Raw genomic sequence first — 25,683 nt, forward strand, 5'->3', positions numbered from 1 at the left:
GGCCTAAAACGTCAGCCTTTCTGCTCCTATGATGCTGCTTGGCCTGCTGTGTTCATCCAGCTCTGCACCTTGTTGTCTTGGATTCTCCAGCATCTGCAGTTCCTACTATCTCTGATCTAGCTATGCATCTGTTGTTTACAAATGCCTTGCAGAAATTGACTAATTCTTACTACTGTTTTCTTGTGTAGCAGTGTTACATTGATTCCATTAAATATTACACTTGTTAATGGAGCTTAATTGTCAAATTTGTGTTTTGAATGATAATTTTAAAAAGAAAGCTCTGTAAAAGGATCAGACAGTGCAGCAAGTTGGATATTGGCCACTGTCTGGGCTGACATTTCAATCGTGTACAGACTGAACAGAGATGAACAGTTTCTCCCACCTCTCTCTCTCTCACTCTTTCTCTTAAGAAGCCTGCAGCAACGAGGAGGCTCGGCAGCTGTAAGTCAGTAATGAAAACAGAAACATTGTTTAACAGGGAATGGTAAGAAAAGGAGCTAAACACACTTCATCAGAGCACAAATGAAAGGAATTTGAGGACACGCCAACTGAAATTTGTCTGGAATTGGTTATAGATTGACAGTCTCATTCACAAAATAAATAAACAACACAGCACAGGAACAGGCCCTTCAGCCCATGATGTTCTGAACACAACACCAAATTAAACTAATCCCTTTTGCCTGCCCATGTCCCTATCCCTCCATTCCTTCCTTATTCATGTGTTATCTGAAAGCCCCTTAAACACCCCTCTTCTATCTGCTGCCACCACGATCCCTGGCAGCACATTCCAGGCACCTACCACTCTCTATGTTTAAAAACTAGCCCTTCGCATCTCCTTCGAACTTTCCCCCTTTTACCTTAGATGCGTGCCCTCTAGTATTAGACGTTTCAACTCTGGGAAAAAGATTCTGACTATCAACCCTATCTATGACTCTCTTAATTTTATAAATTTCTATCAGGACTCTCCTCAGCCTCCAGAGAAAAGAAACCCTAGTTTGTCCAGCCTCTTATGCTTCATACCCTCTAATCCAGGCAACTTCCTGGTCAACCTCTTCTGCACCCTCTCCAAAGCCTTCATATCCTTCTTGTAGTGTGGCGACCAAAATTGAACTCAGTACTCTCAGTGCAGCCTAACCAAAGTCTTGTAAAGCTGCAACATGACTTCCTGATTCTTGTACTCTATTCTGACCAATAAAGACAAGCATGCCATATGGCTTTTTTACCACCTTATCTACTTGTGTAGCCACTTGCAGGGAGCTATGGACTAGGACCCCAAGTGTACGGCCTTTCTGTTTTCTTGTACAGAAAAGCCTCAGAATTTTTCCAACATGCCCCCACCCACCCCCACTCTGGAATTCAGAAAGAATTCTAGGGGATCTTGTTCCCATTACCACACCCAGGTAGCATAGAATAAACTCAAAAGTGTGCCGTTTACTGCATCTGATCACTTTTGTTCTTACTGACCTACCTTGAAATCTAGATCTGCAATGCCTCAATTTGGAAACTGTTATTGCCAAGGAGAAACTTTACATCTCTTGCCTCACATTGTACCGATGTTAACCTGATGCGGTTTTACAAAGCTCCTCCCCATCAATCCAGAATGTCCAATTTGTCAGACTCACATCTCTTGTGGACAGTTAGTCCCTTTGCCTCATCATCCATGGTCAAGCCTTCAACCATTGAGGCCTCACACTTAAATGTTCCTGTCCCAAATACTCCATATCCCTTTCCTCCTCAAAATGAACCCCAACCAAGGTCACACTGTTAGTATCTCCTATTAGAGCTGCTTAATATTCATATGTTTGATATTAATTTCTTGCATTTGCCTACTAAGTGAGTTGCTTTCAGAAAGCAGTTAGACTCTGCCCTTCCTGATGGTGGTGCAAAGGGCAAATAATTTGGCAAGTAGTTCCCCGGCAGGGTGGGGTGGGGGTAATACATGCTCCTTTCTAGCCCCCTCAGGAATTAAACTCTGCACAAGAAGATCCATGCGCAAACTTCGTGATTTGGTCAACTAATGGCCACTTTGAGGACCTCAACTTGCCAGTGGCCCGATTGCCTGCCTTCCCAGGAAAGATGAAAAGTGGCCCGACTTCCCAACTGGGAAATCAGGTCAACCCAATGTGTGCAAGCAAGTTGCCCACAAGAATCTACCCCTATTGTTCTTTGCCTCTGACCACCCCGTCCTTCCTCAACCTGCAACTGCTCCCAAAATAAGAATGACCTGCTTGCCAGTGCAGGTCTTCAATGATCTGCTCAGCCTGTGCTTCCAGCAGCGATCTCCAGGTCCCAGCGGTTCCCAGTTTCTGATTGACCTTCAGTGACAAGGCTCTTGGCAGTCAGCACTTCACGTCCTTAATTCAGTGCTTGATCCAGCGAGTTTTCTTGGTGGTGCGGGTTGGGAGTCAGTTATCCCAAATGTTGCCTGCGTCCCCCAGAGAGCACCAAATCCCTATCTGCCTGCTTAAATTGGTAGGATTTCAGCAAAAGACAAAAGCTAGGGGCAGCATGGTGGGGGGCCTCAGTGGTTAGCAGTGCTGCCTCACAGGGCCAGGGACCCAGGTTTGATTTCACCCTCGGGCAACTGTGTGGGGTTTGCACATTCTCCTTGCATCTGCGTGGGTTTCCTCTGGGTGCTCCAGTTTCCTCCCAAAGTCCAAAGATGTGCAGGTTAGGGTGAATTGGCCGTGCTAAATTGTCCCATAGTGCCCAGGGATGTGCAGGTTAGGGTGGATTGGCCGTGCTAAATTGTCCCATAGTGTCCATGGATGTGCAGGTTAGGGTGGATTGGCCATGCTAAATTGTCTCATAGTGCCCAGGGATGTGCAGGTTACGGTGGATTGGCCGTGCTAAATTGTCCCATAGTGCCCAGGGATGTGCAGGTTAGGGTGGATTGGCCATGCTAAATTGTCCCATAGTGTCCATGGATGTGCGGGTTAGGGTGGATTGGCCATGCTAAATTGTCCCATAGTGCCCAGGGATGTGCGGGTTAGGGTGGATTGGCCATGCTAAATTGTCCCATAGTGCCCAGGGATGTGTAGGTTAGGGTGGATTGGCTGTGCTAAATTGCTCGATGTATAGATTAGGTGGAGTAGCCATGGGAAATGCAGGGTTTTTGGGATACGGATAAGGGTGGGAGCTCTTTGTGGGGTTGGTACAAACTCAGTGGGCCAAATAGCCTCTTTCCACATCGTAGGGATTCAAAGATCCACGTAACTGAAGCCCTTTATTCCTGGACCACTTTTACAAGTCTTTCCCCCACTCTTTTAAAGTTTTCGCATCCTTCCTGAAGTGTGCCGTAAGAATTTAGCACAATTTCACGGAATGCCATGGAAATTTGTCAGCTGGCCCTTCTCTGACTCAGCTTTTGTCTGATGGCATCTTTCAGATGTTTTGTAAACATGAGATGTTGTTATTCATATCGTATTTGCCAGTAGCATGTCACACCATGAGTAACTGGCCTGACATCTCCTGGTGTCATGTTGGTGTTGCTCAAAAAGTTCATTGAGAGTTCATTTCAGTTACACGTAGAGGAGTTATCTATTTGTAACACAAGTGAGACAGCTTAATTAATGAGACTGAAGTTTGGCCTTTTTCGTCAATGTTATTAATCACACTGTAAATGACATTTCGTTACTGCTATTCTGTTTCACCCAGTTGTTTTGCAAAATGTTTAAAACATTATTTTCACTTTCCGAGAAGTCGCCTTTTTTTTTCAGCTTTCTTCTCATCTCTTCTGAATCTTACTGGGTACTGTGTCTTTGTGGCTACACATTCCTGGCACTTAGTGCAGAAAGTCTTCCGAAAATGCGGGAAAGAGATGGAGTGCTTGGTGCTGTAGTGTAAAGATAACGGTCTCTCCCTCAAATGTCAGCAAAACTAAACAGCTGATCATTGACTTCAGGAAGCAAGCAGGCGGGCACGCCCCTCTCTATATCAATGGAGCTAAGGTGGAGAGGGTTGAAAGCGTCAAGTTCCTAGGTGTAACGATCACCAACAATCTGTCCTGGATGATCCACGTAGGTGCGATGGTCAAGAAAGCACAACGACGCTTCTTCTTCCTCAAGAGGCTAAGGAAATTCGCCAGTCCGTAAGGACTCCCACCAACTTTTATAGATGCACCATAGAAAGCGTTCTATCTGGATGCACCACGGCTCTGCCCAGGACCGTAAGAAATTACAGAAAGTTGTGAACACAGCCCAGTTCATCGTGCAAGCCATTGACTCCATCTACACTTCTCAATGCCTCAGGAAGGCAGCTCACATGAAAGACCCCTCCCACTCCAGAAATGAGCTCTTACAACCTCTTCCACCAGGCAGGAGATGCAAAAGCTTAAACGCACCTAACAACAGATTCAAGAACAGTTTGTTCCCTGCTGTTATCAGACTTCTGAACAGACCTCTCAAATTTAAAATCTAATGTGGATCTTGTATTTTGTGCAGCCATAATATAGTATTCCTCACTCTGTTCTATTACCCAATTGCACTTTCTACGATATGGTCTGCTTGTACTGCATGCAAAACAAAACTTTTCACTGTACCCCATAATAGCTCAAATCAAATCGACTCTGGCAGATTGACAGGTTGAGACCAACCCTGCCCCTGCCCATCATTTTCCTTCGGGAATCACTAATCCATTAGTCTGCTTCCAGTTCATCCAAGGACAAATTCTGTTTGCACAAACATACAAAGATTGAAAAAAGAGTGCAGTAGTCGGCCATTGGGCCAGCTCTACCATTCAACATGATCATGACTGATCCTTTAACTCCCACTTCTCTCTCCATGTTCTTTGATACCTTTGGTTCCTAGAAATCCATCCGTATGTTTCTTAAACATATCCAGTGACTTGGCCAGCAGAGAATGCCACAGTAAAGATTCCTTATCTCAGTCCAAACTAATGGCCTCTCCCCTGTATCCTGTGAACATGGCCCCTTGTTCTACATCATCCTTGCATCCAGCCTGTAATATTTAATTAAAATCTCTTTTCTTTCTAAACTCCAGTGAATACAGGCCTAGTTGACTCAATCTGTTCTCATACACTAAGCTTGTGATCCCGGGAATCAGCTTGGTGGACTTTGGCTGCTCTCTCTTTGGCAAGTATATTTTCTTAGGTAAGGAGAGTAAAGCTGCACAAAATACTTGAGGTGTGGTCTTACTAAGGCTATATATAGCTGCAGTGTGCTCCTCATAGAATCCTTGCAGTGAGGAAGCAGGCCATTTGGCCCATCAAGTCCACACTGACACTCCGAAAAGTGTCCCACCCCCCCTACACTTACCCTGCATTTCCCACAGCTAATCCACCTAGTCTGCACATCCCTGGACACTATGGGCAATATAGCATGGCCAATCCACGTTAACCTGCACATCTTTGGACTGTAGGAGGAAACTGGAGCACCCGGAGGAAACCCACGCAGACACAGGGAGAATGTGCAGACTCTGTATAGACAGTTGCCCGAGGGTGGAGTCAAACCTGGGTCCCTGGTGCTAGGAGGCAGCAGTGCTAACCATGGAGCCAGCATGCCGCCCAACCTCTTGCAAGGGAGGACAACATACCATTTGCCTTCCTAACTGCATGTTTGATTTTAGGGACTGGTGTACAAGGATAGTCAGGTCCCTTTGTATATCAGCATTTCCCAATCTATCATCATTCCCTGGGACCATATACACACTGTTCTCAGAGAGATATTGCTTATTTACTCAAAAGTGCGGAGACATTTAAGAGTAAATGTCTATTGAAGCTCAAGGATATCCTTAGCCCTTCCAAGTGTGCAGTAGGGGCACCTCTGGAGTTTAACAAGACAATTTCAATGGAAAGTTTAGCATTCATGAATGAGCTGGTTGGCAGTTCTTTGGACCTACCTAGTTCAGAGAATAATTATCCAGTCCACTACGGACTTGGCTACAATCTTCCATTGCAAGGCTGTCATCTGGAAGCCAATTCCTAATCCTTCTCTTTGTGCTACTACATCCATTGCTACCTGGACATCCCATCTACTATACAGCGCTCCTCTGTACAGGAGGCACCCAGAACTGAACCAATGAGGTTATTGCTAGCGCGCCATATTGCTGAAATAGTGACACAGATAGACAGGGTAGTGAAGAAGGCTTTCAGCTCGTTTCTTTTCTTTGGTCAAAGCATTGACTATAGGAGTTGCTGCATCTTGCTGCAGCTGTACAAGATGTTGGTAAGGCTACATTTGGAGTACAGCACTGCGTGCAATTCTGGTCACCCTTCTATACAAAGGATATTATTAAACTAGAAAGAATGTGGAAATAATTTACTAGGATGCTGCCTGATTGGAAGGTTTGAGTTATAAGGAGAGGCTGGATAGGCTGAGAAGTTTTTCCCTGAAACTGATGGGTGACCTTATAGAGATCTATAAGATCATGAGAGACGTAGGTAAGGTAGATAGCCAACAGCTTTTCGCCATGGTAGGGGAGTTTAAAACTATAGGGCATAGGTTTAAGGTGAGAGGGGAGAGATACGAAAGGGTCCAGAGGGGTAATTTTTTCACACAGAGGGTGATGAGTGTTTGGAATGGGCTGCCAGAGGTAGTGGGGGAGGCAGTTTTGTCATTTAAGAAACATTTGGACAGGTATATGGATGGGATAGGTATGGAGGGATAGGGATCAAACACAGGCAAATGGGATAGTTTAAATTGTGAAAACTGGGTGGCATAGGCAAGTTGGGCCGAAGGGCCTGTTTCCATGTTGTATGACTCTATGACTGCTACACGACAGTACAACCATCCCCTTGGAGCTAATTTTGTGACAATGGTCAGCAGAATTGACAATGTTCCACCTTCATTTCTTTTAGATCCCTTTTCTTTTAAGATAAAGTAAGGGACTCCAATCCTGCCACCTGGCATCGATTTGGACAAGCCACCAAAGCTTGGTCCTTCTAAAATATTACAATGTAATTGCCAAATGATTTGTTCATTAACCAGTGAATAAAAATGTTACAGATTTGATTGTGTAATACTGATGCTGATTGCTTAAATCTCACAGTTGCCATGCTGGGTGCCTGCAATTTATTATGCAGATATTGTTTCTGTTATTGTGTTAATTTTGTGATTAATAACAGTCCCAGTTATGCATAATGTGGCTCGCAAGAGCTGACTGTCCTTGTGTTTCTCAATCTCTGGCTCCCATCAGTCTTAGATTCCTCCCTGGGCTGCAATTTATTAGCTGATCAAGGTAAGTAATGCATTTTTAAAATAAGTTGAAAAAAGCATAGGTGGTGGTCTGAGCTTTAAGGAGAAGATCAGGATTCAAATTTGAAAAAAGCTGAACAGAAGCCTAGGTAAATCAGAAAACAGATTGAGACTGAAAGAGGTGAAAAGTTCACTAATTTTAAGAGGAAATAAAATACATAAATGATTTCACAGCTCTGTTTGGAGGATGGAAATTAACCTTGAGTTAATTACCTTTTGGGGAATCTGTTATCTTCCTAATTTATGAGAAAAACCGATGTTTTATTTTTGTGTCAAAACAACATTTTTTAAAACACTGATAACTCAAAAGAGATTCAATACAACTTTCAATCCAACATTAAATCAAACTCGAATGATTTGTTTTCTTGACCTGCTGTTCTCAAGGTCCTACTACTCAACCCTCACCATTATTAATACCACTAGATTTCTCTAAATCCAACCTCAAATGGAATTAGCTCAACTCTAGATCTGTGCCCTTGGGAAAAGATTCAAGTTAAATTGGTGAAAACTCACCCCATGGGGGAAAGAAATTGGAAAAGTTGAAAGGAATATTTATATGCATACATCATCTTTCAAAAACTCAGGTGTCTCTAAGTCCTTTACAGCCAAATTGTGGTCACTGCTGTAATGAAGGAATTAAGATGACATTTATGACACTAAACTTCTCAATCCTGAGTTTAAAATAGACGAGGCAGACACGTAGGTAGGGAGCGGCTTGGAAGGGAAGACTGTAAAACCCTTTTTAAGGGTAGACAGTGGTGTATTGGTAATGTCACTGGATTAGTAATCCAGAGCTCCAGACTAATGTTCTGGTGGGACACGGGCTAAAATCCCACAATGACGAATGGTGAAATTTTAATTCAACTCGAGCTTAATGTAACCATTGTAATTGTTAAAAAAAACCTATCTGTAAGGTTTTGGAGTAGATCTGTAGCTCGGGTTGTGGGTGTGGAGGTTGGTTGGCTCGCCGAGCTGGTTTGTTGTTCCGCAGATGTTTCGTTACCATGCTTAGTAACATCCTCAGCGCAGCCTCCGATGAAGCGTCGGTGTGTTTTCCCAGAGATAGTAGGAACTGCCGATGCTGGAGAATCTGAGATAACAAGATGTACAGCTGGATGAACACAGCAGGCCAAGCAGCATCAGAGGAGCAGGAAAGCTGATGTTTCAGGTTGAGACCCTTCTTCAGAAATGTTTTCCCGCCTGGTTTTTAAACTCTGGGGTCCGTTGTGATGGATTGCCTCACTTCCAGGTTTCCTCCGTAGTGGAATGTATATGGGGTCGAGTTCAATGTGTTTATTAATAGCATGCTTCGTGGAGTGCCATGCTTCCAGGAATTCTCGTGCTTGTCCCTGCCTAGCCTGTCCCAGGATCTTGGTGTTGTCCCTGTCGAAGTCGTGGTTCTCCTTGTCCATGTGGATTGAGATGAGTGAGTATTGGTCGTGTCTTTTTGTAGACAGTTGGTGTTCATGTACTCTTGTTGTTAGTTTCATTTCTGTTTGTCCGATGTAGTGTTTCTCGCAGTCTCTACAGGGGATTTTTGTAGATGCACTACGAAGGAAAACTGGAAGTGAGGCAATCCATCTCAACGGACCCCAGTGCTTAAATGCCAGGCGGAAAAACACACTGACGCTTCATCGGACCCACCACCTACCCTATCCCAGAAACCCTGCATTTCCAATGGCTCACCCACGTAGCCTACATATTCCTGGACCCTATGGGACATTTTAGCACGGCCAATTCACCCTAGCCTGCACATCCCTGGACACTATGGGGCAATTTAGCACAGCCAATCCACCCTAACCTGCACATCCCTGGGCACTATGGGACAATTTAGCACGGCCAATCCTCCCTAACCTGCACATCTTTAGACGGTGGTGGGGGGGAGCCAGAGCATTGGAGGAAACCCCATGCAGACATGGAGAGTGTGCAGATTCCACATGGATAGTCACCCGACGCTGGAATTGAACTCTGGTCCGTGGGGCAGCAGTGCTAACCACTGAGCCAATGTGCCTTGAAAGAGGCATACCGTATGGTGAGTGGAAGGGCACTGAGTCAGGGTTGGGAGTGCAGCTAAGGAAGTTGACTCGAGATATTGTTCAATCTAGGGTCTCTGACATTTTAGATACCAGCTTGAGCCATTCTTAAAATTAAGTAATTTGACATTCAAATCTGGTTTTTACTTTTGAGAGTGATTCACTCCAGTTAGTACTGATCAGATCCAATTACAATCAGTGATTGCAGCTTCAGAAGGTAATGAATCCTTTCAAATCTCATCTGAAAATAAATCAACAAATGATACAGGATTCATCGTGTCATGGCATCAGTGCATGAAGAGACAGAGGTCAGACAAAGGGAACATGGGCGATTAGCCTGATTATTCTCAACCATAATTAAGACTTATTTTTCTACTCAAAAGAATATCAAAATGGCCAAACGTCCAGACTGAAGATTGCAGACAGTGGCTTGCATTTCTGTTTAATGCTAATGTAGATGTGTAGATGAATTTGGAGACTCTGGCTTGTCACCTGAACATCACCTCTGGGATTTTCTACCAAAAAGATTTTTAAGTACTGTGCAGCGTGTGCACCTCTCCATCCCTGAGCACAGACAGACAATGCTCAGAAAATAAAACAATTCCAGACAACAACAGCACTGACCTTTCAAGCTGCCTACATCACACTCAAGATAATTGTTTTATCCATTTGCAGTAAGGCCTCTTGTAGCTGAATGAATATCCAGACTGTCATCGTGTACAACAGTGATGTATTGTTTCTGAATTGGCTTAGATTCCTCAGAGGAATCATTACTACGACTCACGTTCTCTGCCAGCCATGTGACACCCAAGATAGAGTAAGTAGCCCGGTTTCTAAGGACTAGTTTAGGCATTGTATAAAGTCTCCGGTTTGATCCCTGCAGGGTCAGTGTCATTTGAGATGAACTGAATCATAGCTCAGCCATATTCCATCCTCATCCATCACCCACACATGTGAATTCACATGATGATTTCGCAAATGCAGAATCAACCCTTGAAGGGGACCAAGTTTCCAAAAAGCTGATGAATATTTAGGTATTTATTTGTCAAAAAACATTTGCTACGACTACACATTACAACCACAGCTATACTCCCTCACTACCTTCCTTTACTCATAACAAAAAAAAAGCCCACTGAATGTGAACCAGAAGAGCCTTCAAGATCACGACCTACATAATGATTGCTCCTATACAAACTCCTGTCTCTAGTTAATGCTGAATCTTTAGGAATTTTCTGTCCTGGAAACCTCACACATTGAACATGTTCAAGACTGAGATTGATACATTTCTATAAAGGTCAAACATCAAGGGATATGATGATAGTGCAGGAAAATGGTATTGAAGTAGAATATCAGCCTTGAGATCTCCGAATGTTGAAGCGGGTTTGAAGGGCTGAATGGCCTATTTCTGCTCCTGGTTCTTATATCCTTACACAGTATTACATAAAATTTACACAGACACAGGCCATTCAGCCCAAAATTTCTAGTACATTTTTTAATGCTCCACACATCTTACAACTTTTTTCATCTAAATATATTTATTGTTCTGTTCCTTTCTTACTCAATTGTTTGGCCTCCCCATAAATGCATCTACATGAACTATCTCAACCGTTCCCTGCACAGGCATGTCACATTCACACCTCTTTTTGGATTAAAGAGGTTTCTCCTGAATTCCCTTGTGAAAGTGATCGTCTTATATTAGTTCCAGCCTCACCTGCAAAAACATAGGAATAGGTCATTCAGCCCCTTGAACCTGTTTTAACGTTCAGTGAGAAAAATCATTTCCATGTCCAGCCTAATGAATCTATTTATAATTTTAAAGACTTCTATCAGGTCACCTCTCAAGTCTCTCTTCTAGAGAAAAGATCCCTGGCTGGTTCAGTTTTTCAGACGGGTATAACCTCTCATTTCTGGTACCGAGACAGTCATTTGTTTTTGCACCATCTCCAGTGCTTCTACATTCTTCTAATACTACAGCAACCAGAACTGTTCACGATACCTACTCCAAGTGTCGTCTAATCAAAATCATAAAGGCATCTAACTCACCTTCTTGGCAGTTCAATTCCAACCCTCTCAAAATGACCTTTGTTTGCTCTAAACTATTGTTTTTGTCAACATCTATTAGGTTGTAGAAATGTGAGCAAAAGAGGTGTCCAGTTTGGCCCTTGTATCTGTAACACTACTTGCTCCATACAAATCTTACTTTCCAGTCCTTCTTTGCCATCTTTGATCATGTTTTTGTCCCAGCTGATGGTGAAATAGAAGAACGGTGTCTTTCAAAATCACAGTCCACCCACACATCTTTCCACTGTGAAAACACAAATGGAACCACAGTCAATCTTTTGGACATTTAAGATGCTGAACTTTAGCACATTTCATGGACTAAACATACAAGAAGTACTTCCCCAGAAAGCTGTAACTGGTCACCCACAGATTATGGGCAAATATCAGAAATGACACCTCATTTTGTAAACTCAGCAGTGGCCATTTCTGTTACTTAACAAAGACAAATGGCATTTAAAGTAATTCCTGCTTTCATCGAAATACATTAAATCATTGTGAAGTGTTTATTGCAAGAGAAGACACATCAAAATGAGAAGCACTCAAAACACTTCACCACTTCCAATTTAACTCCTAATATTCTAACTCAACTACCCATCATGTATCAAATACTCCTTCCAGTAGAATGCTTGCACCGGAACCAGTAGGAGTGCACGGGAATGCCCCATCAGTACATGCCAGTCAGCTGCTCTGCACTCATGGGTTTGCTTGGAAATTGTCATCCTTGCTGGATTTTTCAGGAAAAAAGATCCCCAGCACGTTCAGTCTTTCATATAGGTATAACGTCTCAGTTCTGATACCATACCATTGTTTTTTGCACCTTCTTCCATTAACCTCCCCTCCCCCCCTGATTTTTCACAAAATCATGCCTCATCTTTTGTTTCTTGTTGCATTACTGACCTCATTTTAATCATGTGCCATCATTTGTTGTGTTGTTCTTGCCTTCTACCATTGACTTTCCCCAATGATCTCACTCCCTGTTATCTCTTTCCTCAGTCCCCCATTTACTGTAGGTAGATCAAACCTACAGCACAGAAACAGGTCATTTGGCTCAACAGATTGGGTGTTTATGCTGTGAGCCTCCTCCTCATCGCACCCTGCAAATATATCCTCCTAGGAGCAAATTACTGCAGATGCTGGAATCTGTACTGAAAAAAAACATGCTGGAAATCACGGCAGGTCAGGCAGCATCTGTGGAGAGAGAGCAAACTACCATTTCAAGTATAGATCTGATGAGGAGTCATCTAAACATTAGCTTGCCCTCTGTCCATGGATGCCACCTGACCTGCCGTGATTTCCAGTATTTTTTGTTTTCAAACATATCCTCCTGTTCCTTTCTTCCTCACGTGCTTCTTGATATTTTCTAACCTACATGCTCAGAGACATAATAATACTCCTGTACAGCAAGTTGGACTTGAACCCGGGCCCTCTGGCTCAGTGGTAGGGACACTACTGTTTGTACCATGACAGCCCCTTGAATAATTTGTTCAAATTCGTCGTGACACACCTCTGGAGCTGGTGGGAGTTAAACCTGGGCTTTCCTGATTCAAAGGAAGGGACACTACCATTGATCATGTCCTGATCATGTCCTTCTCCAGATTCCCCTTTAATATCAGCTGTGAATTTCCAGTTCACATGGAAGAGAATAAAAACTTGCATTTATTTAGCACCTTTCACAACCAACATATGTCCCAAAGAGCACTGCAGCTAATAGAGTAGTAGTCACTGTTGGAGGAAACACTACTTTTTATTAAATTCAAACATTTCCTTGTTTACCTCCTGCCTTCCTGATCTATTACGTGTTTTCTAGCACTTCAAATTTTTATTTCAAATATCCCTTAATGCCTATCAATACATTAGATCACTGCACGTTTGTCACATGTTGAGTGTCCTGAAAGAACGTGAAATGGGTATTCTGCCTTGACCTCATCTACGCCATTTATTACCTTATGTCCCTCAGTGAGAATTACCCTTCTACTTCTCTACAGGCTGTCAAATGCCTTAAAAACATTTTCTTGCAGAATCATGTCATTTTACAGGCACATTGTGTCTGTTCCCGCTTTCTAAGATTGTTCAAATCCTCTGCACATTCCCTTTATCTTTCAAAATCTTGCTTCTAAAAGCCGCTACCGGTTCAGGTTCCATCACTCTGTTGAGTAAAGCGATCCTCTGAGCAAAAACAAAACAATCCCAATCTCTCCTTCATTTAGTAATGTTAAATTTAAACCTTTTAGTTACTGACGTTTTCCTCATCTTCCCCATGAGATAAACAATTAAACAATTTTACAGAGATCTAGCCTCTTTGCCCATGTTCCAATGGAAAACGGCCCAGACTCTCTTACCTCTAATTTCTACTTTCATTTTTAGAAATCTCTTTATTTTAGTTGAGGTTGTAGGGCAATGAGTTAATTTTGAGCCCAGAAACTGGGCACACTGTTCTAACTGCAGTCTCGCCAACGATCTATACAGGTTAATAGAACTCTAGTTAGGCCACACTTGGAATATTGCATACAGTTCTGGTCACCACACTACCAGAAGGATGTGGATGCTTTGGAGAGGGTACAGAAAAGGTTTACTAGGGATGTTGCCTGGTATGGGAGATTTTAGCTATAAAGGCTGGATAGACTGGGTTTGTTTTGACGCTAAGGGGTGACCTGATAGATGTTTATGAGATTGTGAATGGCATGGATAGAGTGGAAAGTATGAGGCTTTTTCCCAGGCTGGAGGGGTCAATTACTAGGGGACAGGTTCAAGGGTGCAGCGGGGAGGGGGTGGGTGGGTGGAGTGTACAAGAGATGTGTGAGGCAATTTTTTCACACAAAGGGTGGTGAGTGCTTGGAACGTGCTGTGAAGTGCTTGGAAGCAAACACAATAGCAGCATACAAGAAACACCTGGTTAAATACATGAAAAGGAAGGGAATAGAGAGACATGGATCCTGCAAGTGGAAACAGTTTTAGTATGGAAGAGCAAAATGTTTGGTGCAGGCTTGGAGGGCCAAAGGGCCTGTTCCTGTGGTGTATTGTTTTGGGTTGTTTCTCACACACACTCCGCTTTTGAACTCTGCCCTAATACTTACAGAGCCAGACGATCCTATATACCTTTTGCATCTTTATCCACCCAGATTTGTGTCCTTAATCCTAGAGCTGGAATTTTTTTTAAACCTCTTAACCCAAGTCCTCTAGTTACCCATCTCCTACTGTGATATGTTGTTTCACCTCAAATTATTTAAAGTTCGCTGCCCAAGGACAGGGCTGACCTCCAGTGCTGAGAACTCCATTCTGGGTAGGGCAAGGAGACAGGTTCTAAATCTACCCCAGTCAGAATGGCAATCAAACCCCATGTAGCTAGCTGGTGTTCGTGTATCCTGATGGCTAGTTCCCTTCCAGTCTGGCCAACATAATGTTTGTTGCAGTCAATGCAAGGTATTTTGTAAACTACACTGGTCCTGCATGTCATAGGTATGGGGTCTTTGGTCCTTGTGAGTGTTTGTCGTAGTGTGGCTGTGGATTTGTGTGCTATCATGATTCCTAGTGGTTGTAGGAGTCTTGTCAGTTCTGATATGTTCTTGATATACAGTAGCGTGGCCAATGTATTGGGATGTACTGTGTCCTCTCGGCAGCGTCTATCCTAGTAGGCACCTGTGGATGAAGTTGTTGGGATATTACGTTGTTAGCAAAGACCTTGTATAGGTGCTCTTCGTCCTGCGTAGTTCTGGTGTGTTGCAGTGAGTTGTGGCCCATTTGAATAGTGTTCTAACACAGCTTTGTTTGTGGACATTGGGGTGATTGCTGTGGAAATCGAGGATTGGGTCAATGTGGGTTGCCTTCCTATATACTGTGGTTTGGAACTCCCTGTTGGTCATTCATTCTACCCTGACATCTACAATACGTGGACAACATGTTTGTCATCATTAAACGCACCAAGTTAGAAGAGACACACCATCTCATCAACAACGTTTTCAATGGGAGCAAATTTATGAGAGAAGACGACCAACTTCCGTTTCTCAATGTCAAGGTAGAACGAATGACCATTGGGGAGTTCCAACACTATTTAAACAGGTCACAACTTACTGCAATATGCCAGAACTACGCAGAAAGAGGAACAGCACCTAGACAAGGTCTTTGCAAACAACGGATATCCCAACAACTTCATCTGCAGGTGCCTACTTGATACACAATGCTAAGAGGACACAGTACGCCCAATACACTGGCCACACTACCCTAAATCAAGAACATGGGAAAAGACACTTGCTATTCACTTTTTCTATGCCCCTCATGATTTTATAAACCTCAATAAACTCACCCCCAATCTCCTACGCTCCAGCGGAAAAATGCCCCCTCTATTCCCAATAACATCCTAGTAAATATTTTCTGAACCCTCTCCAATTTAATAATATCCTTCCTGTAGCAGGGCGACCAGAATGGCACACAGTACTCCAGAAGAGGCCCCACCAGGACGTTTCCTGTATAACATCAACATGACATCCCAACCCCTATACCCAAAGGTCTGAGCAATGAAGGCAAGTGTGCTAAACCCTTCTTAACTACTCTGTCTACCTGCAAGGCAAATTTTAAATAATTACATACCTGCACCCCTAGGATTCACCATTTTCTCAGGATAAGGGGATTGTTCTCAAAGAGACTGAGCAGAGCAGGAGAATATTCTCTGGATTTCTCTAAAGTTCAGATGATCTCATTGAAATATATAAAAACTCAAAGTGACTTGAAAGGCTACATGCAGGGAGGAACCAGGGTCCCAGTCTCAGACTAACGTGTTGGCCATTTAGGACTGAGATAAGAAATTTCTTCAAAGGGTAATAAGCCTTTCTGATTGTCTTATCCCAAAGAACTGTGAATACTTAGCTAGTGAATATATTCAAGTCCAGACACAGCAATAACTTTTGAATGCTAGAGAAATCATGGCAGAGATGTGGAAATGCAGAAAATGGTAGCTGAAAAAGAGGATCAGTAATCATCTTATTGAATAGTGGAGCAGGCTCGAGGAGCAGAATGGTCTACTTCTGTTTGACAGAATTCTTGTTGTGCAGGAGGTTTCCGATGTTATGCAAGCCTTTCACCTATGTAAAATTCCTGATCACTTGTATTTTTGACAAGTTAAATAAAAGTGGGCAAATATATGGCAGATGGAGCATAACCTGGATAAATGCGAGCTAAATCACTTTGGTAACAGAAAACAAGGAGGCGGATTATTATCTGAACGGTGATAGATTGGGATAGGGGGAGGTGCAATAAGACCTGGGTGTCCATGTACACCAGTCTGAAAGTAAGTATTGCAGGTAGCAGCGAAGAAGGCAAATGGTATGTTGGCCTTCATGAGAGGATTTGAGTCCAGGAGCAGGGATGTCTTGCTGCAACCATACAGTGCATTGATCAGACCACACCTTGAATACTGTGTGCAGTTTCAATCTCCTTAACTGAGGATGGCTGTTTTGGCCACTGAGGGAGTGTAAAGAAGGTTTATCAGAATAATTCCTGGAATGGCTGGTCTGATATATGGGGAGAGACTGGACTGGTTAGGACGATATTCACTAGAGTTTAGAAGATGGGGGTGGGGTGCGATCACATAGAAACCTGTAAAATTCTAACAGGACTGGACAGGTTATAGGCAGGAAGGATTTTCTCAATGACCAGGGAGTCCAGAACCGGTGATCACAGTATAAGGTTAAGGGGTTGTGCCTTTTAAGACTGCGATGAGGAGAAATTTCTTCAGCCAGAGTGGCGAGCCTGTGGAATTCTCTGCCACTGGAAACTGCTGAGGCCAAAAATTTGAAGGCTTTCAAGAAAGATGTAGATTATAGTTCTTAGGACAAAAAGGACCAAATGATACGGGGAGAAAGTAGGAACAGGGGACTGAGCTGGATATCATATTGAAACATGCTTGAATGGCCCACACATGCCCCAATATTCTGTATTTATGTTTCTATATCATCTGCATTCTCTATATCATTCCTAATGTGTAATACATAGAATATTCCAACTGCTAAGAGGGGTCGTATCAAACTCAAAACATTAAGTTTCTCCCTCTATAGATGCTGCCACACACCCCAAATTCCCTCACTCTCATCTCCAGTATCCACAGTATCTTACTTTGGTTAGATCCTAACCAGTGATTTATAACAGTAAATGGAATTTAATCTGGAAAAGTGTGAAAAAATGCGTTTTGGAAGCAAAGGGAGGTACAGAACAAACAGTAGAACCCTAGAAAGTACAGAGGTACTTTGGGGTGCACGTCTACAGATCCATGAAGGCAACAGGACAGATGGACAAGTTGCTTAAGAAGGCATAAGGCATAGCTGTCTTTATTAGTCAAGCAATGCCATAGCAAGGATACGATTGGACTAGAGAGGGTACAGAGGAATTTCACCTGAGCTGGAGCATTTTAGCTATGAAGAGAGACTAGATAAGCTGGGGTTGTGTTCCTTACAGCAGAGAAAACTGAAGGGTTATCCGATTCCCCTTAGTAGAAGGGTCAATAATCAGGGAGCACAGATTTAAGGTAAGGAGGTTTAGAGGGGTTTTAAGGAAGAATTGTTGCTGGAAAATGGGGGAGTGGATAGTTGCTTTATAATCAGCATTGGACACGCTGGGCTGTAGGGCCTCTTTCCAAGTTGTAAATGCCAAGATTATTTACAAATTTTCTATTTATAAAATCAAAAAGTTAGCAGAATATTAGAGAAACAATCTAACTCTTTTTCCCTTCTTACCGATAGCAGTCGCACTATTGCAATCCTCTTGCTGAAGTCTGCTTCCCTCTAGTGGATATTTTTCAGGTAGGAAATCCCACAGAATGATTACCGGCGAGCTATTCACTCGTAGAGGTATCACAGCTAATCTTGACCATTTTTCTTGAAGGCGTAAACTTTCATGAGGCGGTTACTGGACAGAACAACAGAAATGGCAGCCCAGAGGGACTGTTGTGAATCAGCCCCAACCACATCAATTGGGGGCAGCATGGTGGCTCAGTGGTTAGCACTGCTGCCTCACAGCACCAGGGACCCAGGTTCGATTCCAGCCTCAGGTGTCTGTCTGTGTAGAGTTTGCACATTCTCCTTGTGTCTGCGTGGGTTTCCTCTGGGTGCTCAGGTTTCCTCCCACAGTCCAAAGATGTGCAGGTTAGGTGGATTGGCCATGCTAAGTTGCCTGTAGTGTTCAGGGATGTGTAGCTTAGGTGGGTTGTAGGGGGGTGGGTCTGGGTGGGATGCTCTGAGGTTCAGTGTGGACTTGTTGGGCCAAATGGCCTGCTTCCACACTGTAGGGATTCTATGAATTCTCCAACCTGTTTGAGATCAGGAATCAAATCTCCCTGCCTGAATGGTTTACTTGCAAGCTTCCTTAACCAACTGAACAGTTTGTCCATTTTAAAATAACGTTTTTTGCTACAGCCCGAAACTCTTAACAACGACAAGCAAGGCACTAGAAGACGTTTTAAATGCACTCTTTATTTTCAGTACAATAAGAAGCCAGTAAATAGAGATTATAATATTCCAAACAAGAACTTCAAATGGGAACACCAAGGCCACTCCATTCATTAGTAAGCCTTTAAGGGAACATTTTGAACACCCTAGTGGAGCCAGATTATTAAAACAAGCTTGCTCTGTGGTCTGTTAGGTTCTTTCCCTTCCAAATGCAACTGCATGTTCAATAGCTTTCACTTCTGTTAGTATGGATTTGGGGTGGATCAGCGGCTGATGATGTATGAGCACCTGAGAGACAGCCATCAGAAATAGCTGACGCCAATTTATCCATCTCAGTCAGACGAAGTCCTTCACAATTAATCAAATGAGCAGGTCTGAGCAAACACTGTTATTCACTTCAAATTCTGTGCTCATTAACCAGAGTGTTGTGGATACTAGTATCAAGCACTCTCATGTTCGGTACAGAATTTGTTGGCTGAAGCATAATTTCAGGCACACTCTTCCCCATTGAACACTCCCAGGGCAGGTGCAGCCTGGGTTAGATGCCTGATTCATATCAAACATTCCCAGGGCAGAATGCCATGGGGTTAGATACAGAGTAAAGCTCACTCTACACTGTCCCCATCAAACAATTCTGGCACAGAGTTAGATTCAGAGTAAAGCTCACTCTACACTGTCCACATCAAACTCCTGAAACAAGTACATCACGGGGTTAGATACGTTGCCAAAATTCTAACCTTAAAAGAACATTCTCTGCACTAAACCAACATTTGCACTTTTCCTACCAGTTATTCTTGTCTCTTGAACTCCACTTCACAGAAAAGCTCCAATTTTTTACCAAAAATGCCAAAGGTGGCCAAACATCAATAGGTCACGTGTTGATTTCTTTAGGGTTTGGTGGGGAGGGATGGTAACCTTTCTGCTAGCATCTGTATGGATAAAACCTGATTAATATAGGGATAAGGTGAAGCTTTGTTCTAAAGCCACAACTCATCATCACAACCAAAAATGTGGAAGTCAGTTGGCTTCTTAAGGAGAAACAACGGATGAATTCAATCAGACTTTTTGTGAGTCCATGAGATCTGCTGTGCACCTTCTGTTTTTATTTCAAATCGCCAACAATGCAGTTTGTCATCATTTTCCATTTTTATTTAGCTCAATACCAACCTTTTCTAACATTATATTGTTCTTGAATCCCTTGCCAGTAAAATCAAATTTATAAACCATTTCCCCAACCTACATAACTTCTGAATTAAGCATTATAAAACTAATTGAAAAGCACACAACATCCTTATAATTCTGACATACAGTTTGGATATTATAAAAACGTTCTGGCTACTAATGGTGATCCAATGACACTTCTTTCCTTGGGTACGGATCTTCTCATTTCATTCCTCCTTTTCCTCACCTCACTTTGTGGAGTTGTTGATTCAGCTCCCCAGGGAACTGTACTCTCCAGCATCTTAAGTGATTGGTGATTCTGTCTGAATTGAAAAACAGCTGGCTAGTTAACAGACTCTGTCGAACACCCACGCATTGTCCAGCAGGGGTCAGTGGATGGCGAGTCCCAGCTGATTTTTCCATCCCTAACACTATTTGAAAATATTAGCAAGATTGGCTTAACTCTTGTGTGCACTAGCAGGAACAATGGCTGTAATCTCTGCTTCTGGTGTTCATTTGTAAAACTACTTTTGAGATTCAGGTTCCTCACTTGCAAAGGATGGGCTGAATTTTGATAAGCAATGTTTTACAAAATTGCTTATGGAGATCTTAGTCCATGTGTTACGCAAACCACTAGAAATGCTCTGCTCCAGTTTCTAAGAAAGTACAGTTCCTTCTAAATTCAGGGCCAAGCCACTAAGCCACTTCTCAACTTTTATTTTCTAAAGCAAAAATGATTTGAACAAGAGGAAAGAAGAATCCTCTCACAAAAGCAGTTTCAAGTGCTCACCACTCAGACAGGCTGGGTAATACAACCTAGATATGAATCTACATCACTAGTGCAATGGCTGTGCCAATATATTGGCAGAGTGGTGTAATTGGATTAGCAGGTTAATTGGTAAAATAGGTTTGGCTAACCCAATAAGACAATGGCACTGGGTGTACAAAGTCTGTACTCTTGGCAGCACCACAATGGCACTAAGTTAACCACTTCTGAGATGATTCATTTTGGAAGGTGAACACTTAGGACTTGAATCATTTTCTTACATTGTTGAAACTGATGTGTTCTTCTCTTGCATCCTTCAAGGATAAGCTGACTACTCATTAATCCCTGCAAAAGATTTCCCCTAGATTCCACATTTCACATCAAGCCATCAAGGACTTCAGTACAACTGAACATCAACAGCATTCAAAATGCAGTACCCAACTGAACTGCATAAAACACTCACCCCTAAAATTCAAACTTGCATTATGAATTGCTAAGCACTAGGAAGACATACTGGTTGAATTGTCACTAGTGAATGGGAACAATCTGAGGAGATGAATCGAGAATATTGCGCATGCAGTGTTTCACATGGAAACCTATTGGACTTGGTGCAAATCACCAAACTGCATTTGCACATATACATGACAAAAAGGCCACTTACCGCATGTTATTTGCCACGTTAGTCAGTTGCTGCTCGTGACTCTGTGGCAAAATGTCATTCAAAATTGCTATCACAGAACAGTGAGAAACACAACAGAACATCTGCCAGTGACCCTGCTGCAGTCTCCCCACGAGGTCTGTTTCTGCCACTTCCTCCCTGGGTGTTTGTGCGCTGCAGATATCTTGATGGAAAGCTGGCCAGTTTAGAATCCACTATTAAACTTTTAACTGTAAAAATATTTCAAATGGAATTTATTGTGTAAAAGAACTCTAGCACTAGTGTCATTTGCCTACAATATGTTCCAACTCTCAAGCCTGTTGCTGTTCCGTCTTCGAAAGATTTGGTTTCTTGTCACGATTTTTGAATAACATTTTGTGTCGATACTAAGTTGTCACAATTAAGGTCTCCCAACTATTAGCAGCTCCTGTCAGTCTCCCAGAGGAGCTTTTAGTTATCAAACTCAGAATACCCCCCTTCATTGCTGCAGCCTCTCTCTTTTGAGCTTCCAGTAAATTCTCAATCCTTTGTCTTTTTGAAGTTCCCATGCTGACTGATTTTTAACATCAGTTCAACCTTTGCATCCTTCGACATCATGCCTTTTTGGGTTCTTTCTTCACCTGGATTCCATGTGTCAAGTCAGATCATGGGGGAGTTTACTAAAATAAAGTCCCAACACTTACTTAAAAACACTCAGCAATTGAACTCCAAGGAGATCCCTGATTACATGAGCACTACATCACACCTACTTCCATAGTACAGCACTTGACAATGGCAGTGGCCTACCATGAAGCTATTTTCCTATCTTTGTCCTCCTTTAGAAACCTTCACGTCAAGTTATCTGTTTGACCATTCACTCACCTTTCCTAACGTCTCTCCTACCTCCTGTTGCCTACTCTTCCTCCGGTCAAACTTGATGAGTTGCTTCCTAAATGTGAGAGGCGCGAGCCAATTCATAGCTTTGGCTGGGGCAGCCAGCTGTTGGCTGGTGCAAAGGGGCAGCACTGGAGGCATTGCAGTACACACAAAAAAAAGGAAACAGGAGTTAGTGGGACCCAAGGTGAACTTAAAACGTTAACGAAAGCTAACACAGAGGCTGTTGAGAATTGAGTCAAGTGATAAGAAATCTACTGGGATGGAGAGGTTGCTCTGTCTCCTAATAAACAGGAATACAACAATAACCACTGGTCTATACTCCAACAACCTCCAGCATTCTGTAACGTCGTCTATAACAAGCTACAGAGATATTATCCAGTTTCAATTGGGTGGTCAACAGAGGCTGCTTTTGCCAATGGCCCTTTGGCAGTAAAGCATAAGGGGAGATACTTAATAATGGAATTCAAACTTAAAAAGCTACAAAAGAGAAAAAGTAACCCACAATGAATTAATCTACAATTTTCACTACAACCACTTAGGTAAATAAAATGTTTGACACTTTCTATAATCTGTGCGTACGGTTGCGTGTGTATGCACATGACAGACAGTGTATGGAATGAGTGCATGTGTGAGTGCATGCGAGTGTGTGCGTTTGTTCCTTTGAAACAATCATTCATACCAATACCTGCTACAGCACAGGTCTGCGAGAGAGAAAGAAAGTTTGGTAAGTTGAAGTCCTATTCACATCAACAGTAGATTTGTTTTGAACGTGTGAGGAGGATGATGACGAGGGAGGAGTGGCTGTGATAAATGCCACCTAACCACTTACTTGGACAAGTAAAAGCTTCCAAAAATTAGGCCTGATGTTCTACACTGTCCCTCTCCCTGCATTTTTTAAGTATCTTCAGTTTTCAATAAATATACAAAATATTTTAATGTTGTAATTAACTACTCCCACACCCTTTAGGCAGTTATTTGACACTCTATGCCCCCAGTCCAATCTCCTTACATCCTGGTAAACAGTGTGTAAGGGACAGGTGCATACAAGGGAGAGGGAAGATGTGAAAGAAAAGAAAATTAAATTGCACAAGGCAGGGTATAGGTGGTGATTGCTCACAATAGACACATTTCCAACTCTTCTTTCATTTTCGCAGCTGTTCAGATACACTGCCTCACCAAGCTGCAAGAAGTGACAAATTAACAGTATGCTTCTTGCTTGGGGGCCCGTTTGTCCTTCAATAGTTAAAGAAAGTCCGCAGAGCCAAAGTAACACACTTCAAACCATCAGAAAAGCCAAGCAGGCACCCAACATTCTCAGCTCAGCCAACAGAGTTTACACTTCAGTGCTGGTAACAGCTACAGCATTTTCTCTCTCTCTCTCTTGACAACCTAAAACTAATCGAGACCTGATTGCTTGTGATTCTTGTTTCAGTTCTTAAAAATGTCCCACTAACCGTTCCTGAAGTGTTGGTATTTTGTTTTCCCCATTGATAAAACGGAGTTTGTTTTTTTTAATATATCCCCCTCCCATGCCCCGGGAATGTCAGGCACAGAGTCATTCGGAAAAACAAGCTGGAATCGACTGGAATGATGTACGAATGTGGAACGTGTGGTGACTTTTGTTTTAAAAAAATCTCTGCAGCTTTTGAATCATTTCCTATTTCTTCTTGAAGAAACTGAACCTCTTCTCTCGATCTTTCTCCTTTCCGTCCTTGTCCCGCCGCATAGTGACTGTATCACCACTGTTGGGAGATATAGGAGGCATCGTCATTGCACGAGTGAGGCCCTGTGGATTGGCAGGATAGCGGTCATCTTGTTTAGTGGAACTGGTGGTGATGGACGTGGTGATTCCATCAATCCAGCTGCTCATTTCAGCCTGCAAAACATGTCCAGATAAATATGAGCAATACACTTCACATACTCTGGTCCAGTGCTGTCCTCACCTCTTGCTCAACTGTAGTTGTATGGACATTCATAAATTATCCTAGCAGTCTCTATCTTTGTGAGATGTCAGGGAGCGAATATTGGCAGGTAATTTAACTATGATGCTCATGTGCAGATAGGCAGTGGAGTAACGTCACCATAGCTTTACCAGACCATAAGACCTAATTCATTACAGAGAGACAACTTGCACTGGTTTTAACCTGAGGGTCACCACTCGTCAGGCAAGGGGAAAGGATGAGAGAGAGAGCGTTTCATGGTAACCTAAGACAGTGCAGGAAATGAACTCAAACTGTTGGCATTACTCTACAATCACAAACCAGCCACCCAAGCTAACTGAAATTTCCTTTGATTTGGGCTGGATTTGAACCCAGGATCCAGAGTTAAGATGTTAGTATTTGATCTATTGCATCTACATGCACTTTCATCCTGCCCAAGTCCCTCGGGGAAAGGACTAACAAAATGTCATATTTTATAGACGTGTAGTGTTCACATTTATTTAGTGGGATAAGAGTTAAAAGATGCCCAGTTCTCCACGTGTATTCAGTAACATTCAGGGTTCAGTCATTGCCTCTGTTTCCATCAAACTGCAAACAGGCTGGCACTTACCTCATCCTTTGCCTGGAATAGGAATTCCTTCCCGTCGCTGAGTCTACAATCAAAAATAAACTTATTGAGTAATCACTTTAGCGTGAACAGCGGCAATATCATTCATAATCCTGCACCATTTAATCACAACTTTGACCTCATGAAGCACACTTTGTCACCTATTACAGCTGACACAGTGACCTTTCATAATTTCAGCATGTTTGGGGATTAATGTTGAGGTCAGTCCAGAGACAGTAGTAGGTTTTTTAAATCTCCATTTTGGTAATTTTTCTTCTGATAACATTTTCCCCACTTCAGAACATAATACAATCAGAGAATCATGGAATCTCTACAGAGTGGAAGCAGACCACTTGGCCCATTGAGTCCACACCCACCCTCTGAAGAGCATCCCACCAAGATCCACCCTTCACTGTATCCCACTAATCCTGGATTTCCCACGGCTAATCCACCTACACATCCCTGAACACCATGGGTAATTTGGCACAGCCAATCCACCTAACCTGAACATCTTTGGACTGTGGGAGGAAACGGAAGCTTCTGGAGCAAACCCACGCAGACACGGGGGGACAATGTGCAAACTCCACATAGACAGTCACCCAAGGTCTCTGGCACTGTCAGGCTGCTGTGCTAACCACTGATCCGACACGCTGCCCATCTTTCCTCCAGTGCCCATCATTTCGGCCTCAGCTGAAGTGCTCATCCGGGCACCATAAGTTAAATAGGATGTCAAGGTTTTAGGGAAAGTTTAGAGGAGATTTAACAAGATGCACCTGGCATGTGATTTTTCAGTTATATGGAAAGGTGAGAGTAGCTGTGACTATTCTCCTCAGAGCTGAAAGCTGAGGACAAATTTAATAGAGGTGTTTAAAATCTTGAAAGGGTTAATAAGACAACAAGAAGAAATCAATGTCTGTGACAGAAGAGTCGGGAAC

General features: G+C 42.8%; 1 protein-coding gene and 1 long non-coding RNA gene across 6 annotated transcripts in view; both read right to left on the reverse strand.

The window, feature by feature from the left end:
• Positions 1–8,216: 8,216 nt before the first annotated feature.
• On the reverse strand, positions 8,217–18,083 carry LOC125487691. The gene is made up of 3 exons (XR_007266058.1): positions 18,030–18,083; positions 11,447–11,551; positions 8,217–8,303 (listed from the first exon to the last, which is right to left on the reverse strand). It is a non-coding gene; the product is annotated as an uncharacterized LOC125487691 (long non-coding RNA).
• A 661-nt stretch (positions 18,084–18,744) lies between these two features.
• Positions 18,745–25,683, reverse strand: part of LOC109918809 (spectrin beta chain, non-erythrocytic 1-like) — a 258,622-nt gene continuing 251,683 nt past the window's right edge. For all 5 annotated transcript variants that reach the window (XM_048619799.1, XM_048619794.1, XM_048619798.1 and 2 more), the window contains 2 exons: positions 24,752–24,794; positions 18,745–24,077 (listed from right to left, as the gene is read on the reverse strand). In XM_048619799.1, the coding sequence (XP_048475756.1) occupies positions 23,859–24,077; positions 24,752–24,794 (262 nt within the window). In that variant the 3' untranslated portion in view covers positions 18,745–23,858. The remainder of the gene's footprint in view (positions 24,078–24,751; positions 24,795–25,683) is intronic.

This window comes from Rhincodon typus, chromosome 43 (genome assembly GCF_021869965.1).
Source record: "Rhincodon typus isolate 14 chromosome 43, sRhiTyp1.1, whole genome shotgun sequence".
NCBI classification, from domain to species: domain Eukaryota; kingdom Metazoa; phylum Chordata; class Chondrichthyes; order Orectolobiformes; family Rhincodontidae; genus Rhincodon; species Rhincodon typus.